Source organism: Nerophis lumbriciformis, linkage group LG02, assembly GCF_033978685.3.
Source record: "Nerophis lumbriciformis linkage group LG02, RoL_Nlum_v2.1, whole genome shotgun sequence".
In the NCBI taxonomy this organism is placed as follows: domain Eukaryota; kingdom Metazoa; phylum Chordata; class Actinopteri; order Syngnathiformes; family Syngnathidae; genus Nerophis; species Nerophis lumbriciformis.
In genome coordinates this window covers 20569676-20588526 of record NC_084549.2, presented here as the reverse complement: position 1 = coordinate 20588526, position 18851 = coordinate 20569676, and the positions used below count along the sequence as shown (strand labels likewise).

The 18851-nt window shown below is 38.2% G+C and overlaps 1 protein-coding gene across 1 annotated transcript in view; it reads left to right on the top strand.

The window, feature by feature from the left end:
• Positions 1–18851, top strand: part of dst (dystonin) — a 245852-nt gene that overhangs the window by 214724 nt on the left and 12277 nt on the right. The window contains exons 79-92 of the mRNA XM_061958270.2: positions 994–1149; positions 2644–2850; positions 4879–4998; positions 5609–5778; positions 6970–7129; positions 7875–8198; positions 12695–12838; positions 12928–13116; positions 13972–14101; positions 14290–14453; positions 15932–16094; positions 16168–16322; positions 18075–18149; positions 18303–18320. Of these exons, the coding sequence (XP_061814254.1) occupies positions 994–1149; positions 2644–2850; positions 4879–4998; positions 5609–5778; positions 6970–7129; positions 7875–8198; positions 12695–12838; positions 12928–13116; positions 13972–14101; positions 14290–14453; positions 15932–16094; positions 16168–16322; positions 18075–18149; positions 18303–18320 (2175 nt within the window). The remainder of the gene's footprint in view (positions 1–993; positions 1150–2643; positions 2851–4878; positions 4999–5608; positions 5779–6969; positions 7130–7874; positions 8199–12694; positions 12839–12927; positions 13117–13971; positions 14102–14289; positions 14454–15931; positions 16095–16167; positions 16323–18074; positions 18150–18302; positions 18321–18851) is intronic.

Below are 18851 nucleotides of genomic sequence, written 5' to 3'. Positions count from 1 at the left end.
AACTGATTTGTACAATATTTTGTTTGGTATACAAATTATGATAAAACATTTTTCAAAAGAGGTTGCCAAAGCTCTTCCTGGCTGCTGACGTATACGTGCAGAGAGTTAGTCTGAAAATGGGCACACAAAATTTTTTTTTTAAATCGATTTCTCAAAATTGTGAATCAATTTAGAATCAGAATAAATAAGAATTATGAATTGGATGTAAAACAAGTTTTTTGCAGCACCCCTGGTATTGTCATATTATTTTATGGCAATAGTATTACCTCATTGTTTATAAGATTACTACCTTTTTCTATAATATTTTTTAAACATTATTTAGCTGCTGAGTGTGAAATTACCATGTGTTCATTAAGAAACTGGAACATGAAAACGTAAAATGCTTTATACAGTAACTATTTTGATAACAATAATTAGAGGATGAACAATTATTGTTCTTCTTATTTTTGATATTATCATTATTAAAATGACCAATAAAAGAACTAAACATGTTTTTTTTTTTTGCATATTCTTCCTTTTTTGCTGAAAATATACGGATAGATAAACCGTACCCTTTAATAAGTGTCTCTCTCTCTAGCTCGCGACAAATATGGCCTGGCCTCTCTCTGAAACGCTCTGCTTCCTCTTTACTTTGGTTCCGTTCCCAGAATCACATTGCCTTCTGCAGCCTAACAAAGTGTTCTAATAATATAATAAAGAACTGACAACTTTTAGTACTCCTTCTGACACATTAGGGAGATGCAGCATAAAACAACATCAGGTTGGTAATGTCGTTAGTAGAGCCAAGTGGTCCAACAGATGTTTTTCCCCTCATCTAATTAAAAATCCATTCCATTCCCGTCAGAATCGGCCTCACCATTGGCCCTTACAGAGATATTAACTTCCTCGTTAGACAGGGCTTGCATTTGCCATGAGGACCCATGTCTATGTTGAAAGGATGCTGGTTTATTTCACAGCAGGTATGTGGACCATGACTATGTTTTATGTCCACAGGTGAAACTGGAGGAGGCCTTGACGATAGCAACCGATTTCCACAACTCTCTGCAGGATTTCATCAACTGGCTGACCCAGGCAGAGCAGACGCTCAACATGGTGACGCCCGCCTCGCTCATTCTGGAAACTATCCTGTTTCAAATTGATGAACATAAGGTAGTAAATACAATTAATTAAATGCAGTTATAACTATTGTGTGTGTGTTGCTGCTGAATGCTATTGTTTAAATCAGGGGTCCCCAACCTTTTTTCCACCAGGGACCGGTTTAATGTATGCATTATTTTCACGGATCGGCTTTCTACATGTGGCAGATAAAAACAGCACAAAAATTAGCCTTTGGCTACAATCTGAAAGTTGCAGTAAGTCGGAGAAAATGCGGTAGTTTATAAATAAACGAGATGAGGCAATTCTTGAAGGAATTGCATGTGAATGCTCCAATGCTGACAGAATGCAGTATGAATGTAAGAATAGTTTGAATGTTGGAATGTTTTGAATGTTAAAGCATTTGAATTTCCAGGAAAACCGGAATTTGGTTTGGAACTTGAGAAATACTTAGTTTGAATGTCCAGGATGAGTGGAATATGTTGAAGGTGGAATGGTTTGAATAGGTTGAAAAATGTAGGAATTGTGGAGGTGTGAACAATGGATAATTCATTTGAAATGTCCCAAAAAACTGAGAATTCTTGGAAATCCAGGATTTTTCTTTACAGTTTTTGAAAGGGAACACACAATTCTTGAACAGGCTGAATATTTTGGAGTTGGAACGGTTTGAGTGGGAGTTGTGGAACTTTGAAAAATGTCCCATTCTTTTTAATGGGAATTTCATGGAAATTTGGGGATTTCGGGAAAAGAGGGAATTTTTTTGGAAAATGCAAAACAATTTGAATGTTCTGAATGACTTGAAATGGTTGGTGTTGTGATTTTTCAAATCGGTCGTGAAATGTTGAAGTAGTAACATTTTTAATTGAGAAATGGTACTAAGGGATTCCTGGAATTTCGGGAAAACGGGGAATTTTTCCAGTTCAAAAAACCACTTTGTTTTTTTTTCTGATTAAGAGGAATGTTTTGACTGTTGAAATGTTGACGGTTGAAATGGGTTGAAAAATGTGGAAGGAGTAGTCGCCAGAAAAAAAGGTCAAAAAAGGGTTTGAAAAAAAAAGAAATTTTGAACTTGAAAAAATTATAGTTTCATTGTCCAGGATGTGTGGAATATGTTGAAGGTGGAATGGTTTGAATCGGTTGAAAAATGTGGAAACGGTGGACGTTTGAAAAATGGCCAATTAATTTTGAACGGGAAAAATGTCCCGGAAAACCTGGAATTCTGGGAAATCTGGAAATTTGTCAAGAGAAAACCCGCGATTGGAATGGTTTGAATCGGATGAAAAAAGTGGAAGGTAGAGCACGCCAAAATCTGGAGAAGAAAAAGAAGAAGAAGTTGAATGAAAAAATAAATGAATTTTGGTGTAGAAAACCATATTAATTGTGTGAATGCTTTGGAGCATTCACAGAATGAATGTTGATGTGCGGCCCGGTAGCAAATGCGTCACGGACCGGCACCGGTCCCCGGTGGTTGGGGACCACACTGGTATAAATGATAATTTCACTAATTCACCCACTAATATCATCTTGTCTCATGTCTCACGTCTTCAGATGTTTGTGACTGAGGTCAACTCCCACAGGGATCACATCATCGAGCTGGACAAGTCAGGCACTCATTTGAAGTACTTCAGCCAGAAACAGGATGTGGTTCTGATTAAGAACCTGCTGCTCAGCGTGCAAGGCCGCTGGGAGAAGCTGGTGCAGCGCTCTGTGGAGCGAGGGCGTGTGCTCGACGACGCCAGGAAGAGAGCCAAACAGGTACTTGCAGTCATTCCAGGTCACATGGGTGTGTTCATGTTTGTTATGGACACACATGATTGTGGTGGATTTTACTGGCATCAGGATAATTAGTTCAATGGGATTTGTTTATACCTGTCACATTTTCATATCAACATATGGGACATTTCCCGTGAAAATAAGGGACTTTTAATCGGCTTTTTATTATAAATGACGGAGCAAATTTATTGTTGTACTAATACTAAATCAAATAATGACAGGAAAGTGTGGATCAGGAAGAAATTCTATATTTTCAGATACCAATTTTGTCCTTATGATGCATGAAAAATATCCCTCAAAACACCATCTGTGGTAAAAAAAAAAAATAATTGTTGTACTTATAATTTACAAGCTTAATTTGTTCTGTGACGGAGTTCTTAATTCAAAACACTAAAATCAACATTTCACAGTGAAATTAATTAACATCAATTTAATCTGTGCTCGGCTATTGTTACCATAGCTGAGATATTGTGTAGAAATATGGGGACATAACTAGAAATGTGCGCTTCATTCACTAACGGTGTTACAAAAAAGATCAGTAGAATAATACATAATGTTGGATAAAGAGAACATACAAACACTTTATTTATCAAATCCAAAACATTAAAATTCAATGATTTGGTGCATTTGGAAACAGCTAAAATTATTCGCAAAGCAAACTATATCCTGCTACCCAAGAAAGTACCGTATTTTCCGCACTATAAGGCGCACCTAAAAACCTCCAATTTTCTCAAAAGCTGACATTGCGCCTTATAATCCGGTGCGCCTTATATATGGACCAATATTGAACCACAACAGGTCTCGCAACTACGGGATGCATAACGTAACCCCAGCCTCTACTGTAGCGTCTATTCTATGCGCCTTATAATGCGGTGCGCCTTGTATATGAACAAAGTTTTAAAATGGGCCATTCATTGAAGGTGCACCTTATAGTCCAGTGCGCCTTATATTGCAGAAAATAGGGTACATCAATTAAGAAAAAAGAAAAATCCAATTTAAATTTAAAACACTTGTATGTACGTACAAAACTTTCAGCATATCAGTATGTGGAACTAAATTATAGAATGGATTAAGCAAATAAGTCAAACAATGTACTAATATGATCCATCTTAAGGGGCTATTCAAACTGTAAGTGTTTACAAAGTACAATGAAGAAAACATTTGATAAACATCTTGGTCTCTATTTTAATTAGTTATTAGTCTCATATGTGAATCGTGGTATTTATAATGCATTGATTTAAACTGTATTACAATTTGAGAATAAGGAATGAATACATGTATAGGAAGTTGTTATGAAGTCGGAAGGGGTAGGATTAAATAAGCTTTGCTTCATCCAACTCCTTTTTGGACATGTTGTAATGAGAAATGAAAATGTGTAATATGTGATGTAATATGCTGAGATTGTATACATGTTTGAAATAAACAAAAACAGATAAGATATATTGTATACAAACAATACAATAGAACGTACTACGAACAATTACAGTAGTTTTATGAATTAATGTAATAATAATGTACAGTATCTACCGTGGAGAGTGGATTTGATCTCCTTCCAGCTACTTCTCCGTCCAACACAACATCAGCAGCTTTTCCATATTTTCATTGAAAAATGCCCACTGTTTAGTTAATATTTTGATGTCTTTGGCTGGCATTATTGACTCATTCTGCTTCAGAATTTCTTTTTTTTTTTAAATTCAATCAATATCATCAGCTTCTTGTTTTTAGCATTGTCCTTCACACTCACTTTCTTCCTTCCCATGCTTGGAAAAACAACGTTATGTCCATCTCTAGCTAATCTAGCTAAACCCAGATGTTTTGGTTGGATTTTACGGGATTCTCTGTGACAAGTGTCACCAGTGTCTGTTATGTTTGAGTGTTATTTCAGTTTTCATTCTTTGTGCTCGGAAGGTTGATCTGGTCATTTTGTTAAACTGGTCCTTTTGTACTCTATTTACGGTCTTTCCAAGAAGTGTGGTTCTAACTGTGCTCTTCTTCTTTGTCCTTCATCAGTTCCATGACAACTGGAATAAACTAGTGGAATGGTTGGACGAATCTGAGAAGACGCTGGACTCTGAGGTGGAAATCGCCAACGAACCAGACAAAATCAAGAAACAGCTGTCGCAACACAAGGTAAGCAGTAAGGCTGTTAGTCTTTTATTGGTATGTAAAAAAAATCAATATTCAGACATGTAAATAATGACGCAGCTGTTTAACAAACCAAAATTGTGTGTGCTTTGACTCAGAATGAATGAGGTGTGGGAACGCACAACAACCCCCCCACAAAAAAAAGCCTATTCAGATGAATTACAGTATAGTGCATACATTAGTCATGCTTTTGATTGCATCGCAGGCTACCTAATCCTCTCTGCAGTTGTGTGAGGGCAGATTGTGTTAATCCTGTCATAATACCGGGATAGAGCAAATGTATTTGGGCTGGCCATGCTTTGGGATACTTTTAATCTCTTTGGAGCTGTGGCTCTTGAGTTTTGACCCATTTTGTGTTTCCCATGCAGAATGCCATGTTCCTTATCAGAATACACACACACACACACACACACACACACACAGATTAAGATACTGTAGGTTTTGAGATGCAGTTTGTATTAAGAAGAAAATCCTCTCCGAAGCCCCGCTTTAACCCAAAGCATGTATAGTTAGTTAGCAGGCTAGATAGATAGCAATAAAATAGAAAACTACTTCAAATTGTTCTCTTTCTCAGTATTGATTTTCTCATTTACAGGAGTTCCAGAAGGCTTTGGGCAGTAAGCACTCAGTGTATGACACAACCACACGAACCGGTCGAGCACTCAAGGACAAAACCTCGCTTCAGGATGATAATCAGAAACTGGACGACATGCTGAGCGAGCTGAGAGACAAATGGGACACTGTTTGTGGCAAGTCCATAGAGAGGTAAGGATCAGGTTTCTCTTCTTTCACTTCTCATTCATTTATTGTTGCACCTCTTCCATTTGTAGTAGGGTTGTCCTGATACCAATATTTTGATACTTGTGCCAAAATGTATTTTGATACTTTGGTGACCACAAAAGATTTCCCTATTGGCTTCATTTTAACAAAAAATCTTACAATACATTAAACATGTGTTTCTTATTACACTCAAATAATAATTTTAAAAGAATCAAATAAAAATTAAAAGGCATTAAACACGTTGGGCCTTTCTTATTGCACTCAAAAACAATTGACAATTTTACATATTACATATAGCCTATCATAAGCTCTAGAATTAGGTTAGAAGAAAAAAGAAAGTTTGATTGACATTGTATTAAATGCTTCATGATCTGTGCTTTCAGACAAATAAAAATATTAGTAAATACTAAAAACAATACAATGGCTAAGTCTACAAAGATAACACATCTAGCAGGTAAAACACAAATTGTTAGAATACGACACAAATTGTAGGAATTTGTTACAAAATTCAGTAATTTCACTTGCATTAGTTTACACTACGTGGGCGGTTTTGACGACGCACATAATTGGCAACAAGCTAACCAAATGTGTGCGCTTCTGTCTACGTATCTATATGTGCACAACAGGGGAGGTCAACTACTTTAGCTGTTGCTCTTTAAACTACGTGTGCAGGTCTAAATGCTTGTTATTTAAATGCTTACCTAAGTTGGAAGCAAAAATGTTAATACAATGTTAATGGCAAAGCATGTTTTAAAGCAGAGCTTGCAGCGCTTGCGGTGCTTCCATGTTTAAAGCTTCACATTTATTGTTAGTTTTGAAGGCCAATTACCTCCATATTGCCCTTCATGCACTTTCTTTATTAACCAGTAGAATTGCTGTTTTTGCCATTCTTCTTCTTCACAATGTTTATGCTTATATGCGCTTTGTGTATGCTTTGTGTACACTCAACATGTGCCTCGGCTCTGTACATTACGTCACCGCCACACGTCAGCATTCAGGTGAAAAAAATGTACCGGTATTTTTCAAAGGCTGTTTAGTATTGTTTTTAATTCATTAGTATTGCAGTACTTTATTAGTACCGGTATACCGTACAACCCTAATTTGTAGTTTCAGTTTCAGTTCCGATTTATTGCACAACCCGGTGCAGTGTTGATAATAAGGTACATGTTCCTGCAGGCAAAATAAGCTGGAAGAGGCGCTACTGTTCTCCGGCCAGTTCACAGATGCCCTGCAGGCTCTCATTGACTGGCTGTACAGAGTGGAGCCTCAGCTGGCTGAGGACCAGCCGGTTCACGGTGACATCGACCTGATTCTGAACCTGATAGACACCCACAAGGTCTGAACTTCTGCTCAATTATATGTCTGTTTTTTATTAATTTTCCATCTCAAAACGTGAATTTTCATGTATCACACTCGGAAAACGAAGGAAGCTTAAGCCGTAATGTAGAAGGCGGACCAGTAAATAGGCTTGGTATTGTAATTTCGTTGCATTGAAGGTCTATGTCAGGGGTGTCCAGAGTGTGACCCGGGGCCTATTTGCGGCTTGCAGCTTCTTTTTTTTTATATTCAAAAAGATTGTAATAATACTGTATATTTTTATTTTTGTTTTTAAACATACAAAGTGGAATAAAAGAGAAAGCAAGTGTAATTTAACAAGAAAAAGTAGAAATGTTGACGCCAAAGCTAAACCATTTTTTCTTTTAAAAAAATCCATATATTTATCTGTTCTTACTTTTGATCTTTCAGTCTGCTGCCCTCAGTGGAAAAAGTCTGGTCACCCCTTGTCAAAGTGTTTTATTCATCCTGGTTGTGTGAAAAACAGATGCCTTTATGTTCCAATAGCACTTTGTCAAGAACAAAAGCATCACAACAAATGGCTTTTTGTTGCACCAGCACAGACGCCATTGAAAAACAAGTTGTATGTGTGCCTTTATGTAACAGGAAAGCCAAATGTGTGTGTCTAAGGGTTGGTTGGTTGGGTGCAAACATTATATAGGAAAATAACATGATCAAATTTCTCAAATTTTGTTTGCGTTTCCACATTTTAACCGTGTCTCACCATCACCAATGATCCTCCGCAGGGTTTCCAGAAGGAGCTGGGAAAGAGGACCGTGAGCGTCCAGGCCCTCAAACGCTCGGCACGGGATCTGATCGACAGCAGTCACGATGATTCCTCCTGGATCAAAGCCCAGATGCAGGAGCTGAGCACCCGCTGGGAGACGGTGTGCAACCTCTCGGTGTCCAAGCAGGCACGTCTGGAGCAGGCCCTGTGCCAGGCTGAGGAGTTTCACTCTACGGTTCACATCCTGCTGGAGTGGTTGGCTGAAGCTGAGCAGAGTTTGCGTTTCCATGGCAGCCTGCCCGATGACGAGGATGCGCTGCGTGCATTGATTGACCAGCACAAGGCAAGCCATTCTGATTTATTTCACTTAAAGGTGACACATTAGGCAATTTCTCAGTTTTTTATTGTGCAAGCAAGACCCCGGCGGCCAAATCCAGCCTGAGAATGACACCATATCGGCCCCCCGTTCAGTTTGTGCAATAAAAAGTGTTGCAGCAAATTTGTAAAAATATTATAGAGTGAACCACAGTTATTAACACATTGGCAGGTCCTTGCGTTGACATTTTAACCTTGCTTGCAAACAGAACACTGTGGCCAAACTGGTTATTTACATACTGTAACGGAGGTGTTCCTTCAGGAACCCCTTTAAGTCCTCCTTTTTTGGCAGTTAAACACTTTTTTCATAATGTGATTTAGGGCTGGACCAAAACTGATATCCCAGTATTTTTAGGCCAAATGGTGATATACAAACCCCGTTTCCATATGATTTGGGAAATTGTGTTAGATGTAAATATAAACGGAATATAATGATTTGCAAATCATTTTCAACCCATTTTCTGTTGAATATGCTACAAAGACAACATATTTGATGTTCAAACTGATAAAAACATTTTTTTTTTGCAAATAATCATTAACTTTAGAATTTGATGCCAGCAACACGTGACAAAGAAGTTGGGAAAGGTGGCAATAAATACTGATAAAGTTGAGGAATGCTCATCAAACTCTTATTTGGAACATCCCACAGGTGAACAGGCAAATTGGGAACAGGTGGGTGCCATGATTGCATATAAAAGTAGATTCCATTAAATGCTCAGTCATTCACAAACAAGGATGGGGCGAGGGCCACCACTTTGTCAACAAATGCGTGAGCAAATTGTTGAACAGTTTAAGAAAAACTTTTCTCAACCAGCTATTGCAAGGAATTTAGGGATTTCACCATCTACGGTCCGTAATATCATCAAAGGGTTCAGAGAATCTGGAGAAATCGCTGCACGTAAGCAGTTAAACCCATGACCTTCGATCCCTCAGGCTGCACTGCATCAAAAAGCGACATCGGTGTGTTAAGGATATCACCACATGGGCTCAGGAACACTTCAGAAACCCACTGTCAGTAACTACAGTTGGTCGCTAAATCTGTAAGTGCAAGTTAAAACTCTCCTATGCAAGGCGAAAACCGTTTATCAACAACACCCAAAAACGCCGTCGGCTTCGCTGGGCCTGAGCTCATCTAAGATGGACTGATACAAAGTGGAAAAGTGTTCTGTGGTCTGACGAGTCCACATTTCAAATTGTTTTTGGAAACTGTGGACGTCGTGTCCACCGAACCAAAGAGGAAAAGAACCATCCGGATTGTTATAGGCGCAAAGTTGAAAAGCCAGCATCTGTGATGGTATGGGGGTGTATTAGTGCCCAAGGCATGGGTAACTTACACATCTGTGAATGCATCATTAATGCTGAAAGGTACATACAGGTTTTGGGGCAACATATGTTGCCATCCAAGCAACGTTACCATGGACGCCCCTGCTTATTTCAGCAAGACAATGCCAAGCCATGTGTTACATCAACGTGGCTTCATAGTAAAAGAGTGCTGGTACTAGACTGGCCTGCATGTAGTCCAGACCTGTCTCCCATTGAAAATGTGTGGTGCATTATGAAGCCCAAAATACCACAACGGAGACCCCCGGACTGTTGAACAACTTAAGCTGTACATCAAGCAAGAATGGGAAAGAATTCCACCTGAGAAGCTTAAAAAATATGTCTCCTCAGTTCCCAAATGTTTACTGAGTGTTGTTAAAAGGAAAGGCCATGTAACACAGTGGTGAACATGCCCTTTCCCAACTACTTTGGCACGTATTGCAGCCATGAAATTCTATGTTGATTATTATTTGCAAAAAAAAAATTAAGTTTATGAGTTTGAACATCAAATATGTTGTCTTTGTAGCAGTTTCAATTGAATATGGGTTGAAAATGATTTGCAAATCATTGTATTCCGTTTATATTTACATCTAACATAATTTCCCAGCTCATATGTAAACGGGGTTTGTAGGATATATACCGGTATATTAAACAAAACGTGCAAAGTGCTTATGGTTGCGTAAGTATTTTTTGGCTTTATAACCAGTGTTGAGAGTACTCTGATTATTTTTGTTGTATGTAGTAACGTAACGTGTTGCTTATTATTATAAAGTAATTAGTTAGCTGTTACTATGGCAAGGAAGTTTTCGTTAATTTTGTTAATTAACTTTAGGTTTATAGCCTCACGCTTGTGCGCAGGGATAGATGGAGCCTGTACCGCTGACTTTTCCGTTTGAAACTACTCGTGAGCTACCTGAGAGAGGCACTTTCAAGCTGAGGAGTAGCTAAACAGACACATCGAGCAGGCAGCAGAGAGGAGCTATCGCTAGCTGCTGTGCTAAGTCGCTAAAAAAACTGAACAACATAAACAGATGAGATTAGTGATGAAGTTGCTACAAAGGTCAAATTGGTATATTTGTAAATAAAGCTGTAGTCACTCACCAAAAGCCAAATGCCTTGCATCACTCGGGAGTCGAGAAGTCGGCACAGGAGCCGCCATATTATTTTGAAAAGTTTGTTGTGTTGCGTCGTTGTGCGTCAGACATGCTTAGTAAACACGCAAGGGGCGGGGTTGAGCCAAAGGGAATGCCTTGTGCTGCACCCATCCGGCGCACAGATGAGAAAACAGCCGTAACAAAGGCACATTAAAAGGTACTGGTGTGGTGGTATTTACTCAATTTTTAAAATATACCGGTATTAACTGTAATACCGGTGTACCGCCCAGCACTATTGTGATTTATGTAACTAAGGTGTTGCTGTAGCTTATTTACTCCAGATGCAGTCTGTAGTTATTTGTTCAACTTCTTTAATTATACCGGTGGTGTTCCTCAAGGATCTATTTTAGGTCCTCTCTTTTTCATCATTTGGGCTATTCAACTTGTGGCCTGAGAGGTTAGTTAAAAAAAAACTTGGAAGGAACTGAGATTTTTGCAGCAGATTCCTAAAAACACAAGAGGGCTGTCATAGAGATGACCTTTGACTGGCTTTTTTGCAGAAGGTCCTTAAAAACAGCAGAGTGCTGCATGTCCACTGTAACGCTGGTTCTATGGAATATAAAAGACTAATAGTGAATGGAGAAGTTCATAGCTCTAGGAATGTGCCCCCCAAAACATTTTAGTTTAGCCGAGAGGGTCTAGAGAAGCTCTATTCAACTTGCCCGCTAAAGCTTTTCATTCGGCCCGCCGAACATCAACCAAACAGGCTTGATGAAACCATTAAAACTCGAGTTTATTATGTATGCAGTACTCCTGCCACCCCACAGGGGGCAACAACGAGGCATATGTGTCACAGTGAAGCAGCACTTGGGTGAATAGGAGAAGACCACTCATTCAACCCTGGACATTTTTTTAAATAAATTGCAAAAATCGGACTTTTAACAACGACTGGACAACAAAGTATAAATGTTCCACCCCGAGAAAGTGCTGGAGTCATTACTTTCTGGCGGACCTTTTAAGCGACGGACACCTTGTTCCAGACAAGCAGCAACAATGGTAGAAATCCCAGCGTGTCAGCCTCATCGTGAAACTTGGTCAAACATTTGCAAGTAGAAATAATTAGTGCATAAATATATTTAGTTTCTTTTGTATTGAAATTGCTGACTCTGTGATATATTTTGTTTTTGTGGTTATGTTGTTTTTTGTCTGAGAGTAACAATCATCCATCCCATCTATTTAACCTCGTTTAATACATGTAGTGCTACATTTGACCAGTAGAGGGTGACAATGCTAATAGTAATAAGTCACTTATAATATTTAGTGTGTTAATGTTGTGTAATTTCTATATGTGCAAACATTTGTAGTTGTGTGAATATATTAACACTAAACCTTCAATTTTATTTATGTAAAATACACAATGGACTTTATTCATGTAAAATACACTATGGACGTTATACTTTTGTTATGTTTATTTTATGTTTGTATTTTCAGTCTTAAAAACCTAAATGAAGGAAGAACTGTAAAAAAATACAACCGAGGAAGGAAACTAATTCAAAAGAAGGAACATCAATCCTCAACTAAAACTACAGCTTCTTTTTCTTCATACTGTTAACTAGCTGCACACGCTGCAAACAAGTAGCGAGGGCGGAATAATGCATTTATTGACAGTGCAGTGTGAACGCTGATGTGTTTACTTTGCAATTAAGTAAACGCTGTCTCAAAGAAATATAACCTGCGGAGGCACTTTCTGACAAAACATCCACTTTTCGATATTCGGCCCCTGAGCTCTTGGGCTGTTGAAACTGCAGCCCTCTTCATGATGCAGTTGAATAGCCCTGGTCGAGTCCCAACAGGAATGGCAAACAATTCACTGTTTTGTCCTTTTGTACCTAAGACGTGATATAATGACATATGACAGTCCGTGTATCCAACAGCTCTGCTTAGCTTTTGGATTTTCTATGGCAGTAGTTCTCTTGTATACTGTTACGTGTCTGCAATAATTACAATGACTTATGTTGCATATTTCAAGTGATGTCTGTTTTCATTGAAGGAGTTCATGAAGAATCTGGAGGACAAGCGAGCGGCTCTGAATAAAGCCACCGGTATGGGCGAGGCTATTCTGAACATCTGCCATCCTGACTCCATCACAACCATCAAACACTGGAACACAATCATTAAAGCCCGGTTTGAAGAGGTAAATACTCACCTATAATGACGTGTTTGATCTTAGTGAGATCCACAAGAGGGATTCTGAGTCATTACCTCCATTTTTTTTTATCCCAGGTGCAAGCCTGGGCCAGGCAGCACCAGCAGCGACTGGCTGCAGCTTTGAGTGAGTTGTTAGCCACTCAGGACCTGCTGGAGAATCTGCTGACTTGGCTGCAGTGGGCTGAGTCCAACCTGAGTGACAAAGACAAGGAAATCCTGCCACAGGAGATCCAGGAAATCAAAAGCCTTATAGCAGAACACCAAGTAAGGGAAACCTTCCGTTTATTAGTTACCATTTTCATATTAAGAGCTTAAAGACGAACTGCACTTTTTTGGTATTTTGCCCATCTTTTACAATCTTTATGTAAGACAAAAACACACGTCTTTTCTTTTCTTTTTGCGCTCTAAATCATGAAAACCGATGTTATAAGCGAAGTAGATTGTATCCCCATTACCTGCATTGGTAGCAGCTTCTCACTAGCATTTTTTGAAATATTTGTTTTACTATTTAGAATGCACACAAAAAAAGACGTGCTTCACATTGGGATTGTGTATTATAGGCAAAATGCCCCGCCAAAAATGCAGCTAAACACATGTTTTTACTTGACTAACGCCCGCGCCCACAATTTCATGGAAATCTTTTTCTGCCTAGTCCTGCTTACCAGCCAATCAAACAACAATTACCGTAATGACCCACATATAAATTGATACTTTTCCACAAAAAAAGGAAGTCAAAGGCAAGTTGTCTTATTTTTTGAGTCGAGACATAGTCATGTATGTATGTAAACTAATAAGTGGTGCCAAAGTAAGTCACAGCTTTTCTACCTGTCACTCACACACAACACTGACCTTGATGTATGAAGCCTAAAATGCTTGGCAAGTTAGCAGGGGAGGAGTTATGATGCTAAGTAAAATAGTAACCAAATAAGAAAGGATATGGATACTGATATTTAAAACGTGATTAAAGCAAAAAGTCGTTGATTTTGTTTTGAAAATAATTTTCCAAATGTGTCTTGAAAAAAAGGTGTCGTCTTATATAATATGTAAATTTGTAAAAAAAAAAAATTTAAATGTTAAACCTAACTTAACTATAAACATTCTTGTTGCATCGCCCTGCAGGCCTTCATGGAGGAAATGACCAGGAAGCAACCAGATGTAGACAAGATCACAAAAACACACAAGAGGAAGGCTGCTGTGGAACCTCAAATCCACTCTCAGATCCCCGTGCTGGACAAAGGAAGATCTGGAAGTATGTAGCCCACAATTAAACCTTACGAAGCAAAATCCTGAGCCATCTGGCAAGTGATGAGTCACTACTGAGTGACTCAACATCCTCACTGTGTCCACTTTGGCACCTGGAGTGATGTCATTTCTGACTTATTATAAAACATTTCCTGCACACTTAAGAGGTTTTTTTTTTGTCTTTGTCTCCTCCAGGAAAACGCTCTCCAACACAAACCATGTATGCGTCAGCGACACAAGCTCCAGTCGAAACCAAAAACCCGCGGGTGAACCTGCTGGTCAGTAAGTGGCAGCACGTGTGGCTGCTGGCTCTGGACAGGAGGAGGAAACTCAACGATGCTTTGGACAGATTGGAGGAGGTAACCATGGTCACTGTCATGCTTTAGCTCAGAGGTCTTAAACGGGGTCCGCGACCCCTATGGGGCCCACATAGGCACTGTAAAGGGGTGGAGAAATGTTTGGTTGATTAGACTTTTTTTTAATATGCCGTATTTTTCGGAGTATAAGTCGCACCGGAGTATAAGTCGCACCTGCCGATAATGCATAATAAAGAAGGAAAAAAACATATATAAGTCGCACTGGAGCCCAGCCGAACTATGAAAAAAACTGCGACTTATAGTCTGAAAAATACAGTATATATTTTTATATTCTCCCCACAATTTTGAACATTGATCCAACACTGTCGTGTAGTTTAGAATTGTCATGGCCACCCTACTCACTGTACCTTGCAAGTTTAAAACAAAAACATGAATTAAATATTAACATATAGCATTTAAGACAGCCTGCGACTGCTGGCAATTAGCAATAAGCAAGATAGTTGCTGGCTAGCGATTAACACACTCGTTGCCGGATAACTATTAGCGGGACTAATGCGTACCGCATTATCTAAATACCTTAGTGTTGCGCAATTACAAAATACCTTTAGGACCAGTTTAATTTAAAGCACAATTTTATAAAATATTTACTGTAAGTAGGGAATCCCCGCTCCATCTCTCCATCAGTTTATGGGTCCTTGGCCTGGAAAAAGTTGAAGACCACTCCTTTAGACGACAGGTGCCAAACTCATAGCCGGAGGACAGATCTGGCCTGTGAAAGCCTGTAAAATAATATACATCAATGTCGTACATGTTCTTTTCTTACTGAAAGTATTTGCTCTCTTTATTTTGACAGAAAAAAATACATATACTGCATGCAATTGCATATCTTCCGAACTTTAATATTATCTAATAATTCAACAAATTATATGTTATTATTACATTTCAAAAATGTATATTTGCTTGACCCTATCCATCAATTTGTACACTGTAAAAATTACTTGACGGTAAAATATTTTTTAGATTTTAGAGTAAAATTCTGGTGACTGAGCTGACAGTTTTTTAACGTCAAATTAACAGTGTTTTTTAAAGAATATTACAGTAAATGGAAAAACTGTATGACTGTTTTTTGAGTTAGCATTTTTTTGTACTGTGAAAAAAGCATGTGTTACTGTTTTTCCATTTACAGTAATACACTGTAAATACAACAACTGCAGATTTTATAGTAAAAAAACTACAAGCTCACTTGCCAGAATTTTCCTGTAAAATGTTACTGTTTTTCTATTTACATTAATATGCTGTAAAAACCACTGTGCTGTTAAAACCATCTATTAGCCAATTTTTTTTTTTACAGTAGAAGTTAAAACATTTTTATATTCCAATGCATCTAATGCATAGAAAATGTTGTAATAATATCATAAGACGAATCCTTATACGTGCATGATCTGCTTTAGATGCTTGATTAATTCCAAATAAAATTAATTGTGGCCAAATGTTCTCACACATTTCTTCTTTCTGTCCAGCTGAAAGAGTTTGCCAACTTTGACTTCGACGTGTGGCGGAAGCGCTACATGCGCTGGATGAACCACAAAAAATCTCGCGTCATGGACTTCTTCCGGCGCATCGACAAAGATCAGGACGGCAAAGTGACGAGACAGGAATTCATCGAGGGCATCCTCTCCTCCAGTAAGTTTACTCGCTGAACAAGCTCAATCCAGCTGAATTCTGTTTTTAACACGGGAGTGTGATCGCTCCTCAGAGTTCCCAACCAGTCGATTGGAGATGAGCGCTGTGGCGGACATTTTTGACCGGGACGGTGACGGCTATATCGACTACTACGAGTTTGTGGCAGCTCTTCATCCCAACAAGGAGGCCTACAAACCTCTGACTGATGCAGACAAGATTGAAGATGAGGTATCAACTACTTTCCTGCTTTAATTCTATATGAATGGATGATACAAAAATGATATTCCCTTGTCATTTCTCATTGACTTCTGTTGTAATGCAGAATTCATGCAAACTATGCGTTTCCTTGGCAACGTAGCTGCCCCAAACAACAGTAAAAGGACAATGACAGCTGGCAGGAACAGAAACACTGAATTACTCTTAGAAAAGTACTTTAAAAAAAATAGAAAACATGTTTATGTGTACATATTTCACAGTTCGATCCCTATCAAAGTAAATATTTAGTATAGGGCAGCAGCTATTAATTATTTTAGAACAGTGATCTCTCATTTATTGCTGTTAATTGATGACCGCGACGAATACCGTATTTTTCGGAGTATAAGTCGCCCCGGAGTATAAGTTGCACCGGCCAAAAATGCATAGTAAAGAAGGAAAAAAATATATATAAGTCGCACTGGAGTATAAGTCGCATTTTTTGGGGAAATGTATTTGATAAAACCCAACACCAAGAATAGACATTTGAAAGGCAATTTAAAATAAATAAAGAATAGTGAACAACAGGCTGAATAAGTGTACGTTATATGAGGCATAAATAACCAACTGAGAACGTGCCTGGTATGTTAACGTAACATATTATGGTAAGAGTCATTCAAATAACTATAACATATAGAACATGCTATACGTTTACCAAGCAATCTGTCACTCCTGATCGCTAAATCCCATGAAATCTTGTACGTCTAGTCTCTTACGTGAATGAGCTAAATAATATTATTTGATATTTTACGGTAACGTGTTAATAATTTCACACATAAGTCGCTCCTGAGTATAAGTCGCACCCCCGCCCCGGCCAAACTATGAAAAAAACTGCGACTTATAGTCCGAAAAATACGGCACATTTCCGCAAAGTTGCATATTATATTTGATATTGTATATCAAATATGATATTTACAGCATAAAAACTGTTTGTTCCCATTAAATACTTCAAGAGAGCCTGCTAGACATGAAATAACACCCTCGAGTCACCTTTACACTCTTTTTAATCCAATATAGTAATGCTGCCGGAGGCTGAGCCAATCAGCGTGCTCTGATTGGTTTGGTCTCATCTAGTGGCAAATACTACTGTAGTATTAATATTTTCAGTTCATTTAACCATTTTTATGCTTAAAATGCTTAATTTAGGAAAACAATGTTGTAGACCTTGCTTTGAAAAAAAATCAGCGCTGTGGTGAAGTGATGGGCGACTGTCAATATCTAGTATAGGGCTGCAGCTATCAATTATTGTTTACATTACATTTTATAGCCTCAACACATATTTTAAGGATCGTTTTTGAAATAAACAAATATGTTTCTGCTTGCCATAACCGGTCTCCCTTTTTTTCCTAATAAATGCAATTCATCAATATTGAAATTCAATATTTTGCATGTGTGCATTCATATAAGTAATACAAAAAAAACACGTTCCGCTGTTCGCTGCCACACAGATCACGACACCCACACACCATTGCTCTCATGCAGCACAGAAACTAAAGTTCCGGGCACTCCATGTTATCAATCTTTATTAGTTACATTGATATAAGCAACAATATACAAGTAAAACCAAATGAATTGTTGTAGCCCTAATTTTGTACATATTGGAAAGAAAGCTTTTTTCGCCACAGTGCCCTCTGCTGGAGATGGACACTGCCTCACTTGCCTACAAGGCATTATGTTCCACCTCAAAGAACCTTCTTAAATTAATATTTGTTGTGTTTTTTTTTGTAGGTTACACGCCAAGTGGCCAAATGCAAATGCCCCAAACGTTTCCAAGTGGAGCAAATTGGTGCCAACAAGTACAGGGTGAGCAAAACTACACAAACGTACATATAAAATACAATAATTATAGAAGACAATTAACGTTCATTGTAAGTTTTTGAAGGTCGGATTGGGAGCGTTGATTATAATGTCTAATGCTAACATGCATTTTTTTGTGATTGTTCTCCACACCATCAGTTTTACCTTGGAAACCAGGTACATATGAATGTCCTCTTCCTTCTCTCTGCTTATATTCCGTTAAGAAATGGCTTTTTTAATATATGCATTTCTAATTAACATTCTGTTCAGTTCCTTGGCTGATGGTTGCATACTGGAACTCAGAAGTATGGAAAATACATGTGGTGATTGTAGTCAATCCACCATTGATAATACTGTTATCTATTCCAGCTCAAAATAATCAATTATTCAATGATTAAAGGCAGAAAATTGCTAATAAAGTAGCGTAGTCCACTTTTGAGTTTCAGTTATTGTAATATTAATATGCTAAAAAACATTTCAGCCCACATTTCCAGTGGGTCTTCACGTGCTGGCCACTATGGACAACTAGTGTTTGTGTGCTTGCTATGGGCGCTTCAATATCATGGGAATGTTTTATCTCAACATTGGCTGACGCTTTGTTATTTTTTTATTTAATTTGGCCTCCCAAGTTTATTTAAAACCAAAAAAAAAAACAAATGCATGTTTAAATGTGCTCTTTTTCATGCCAGGTCACATTAATGGGAGATG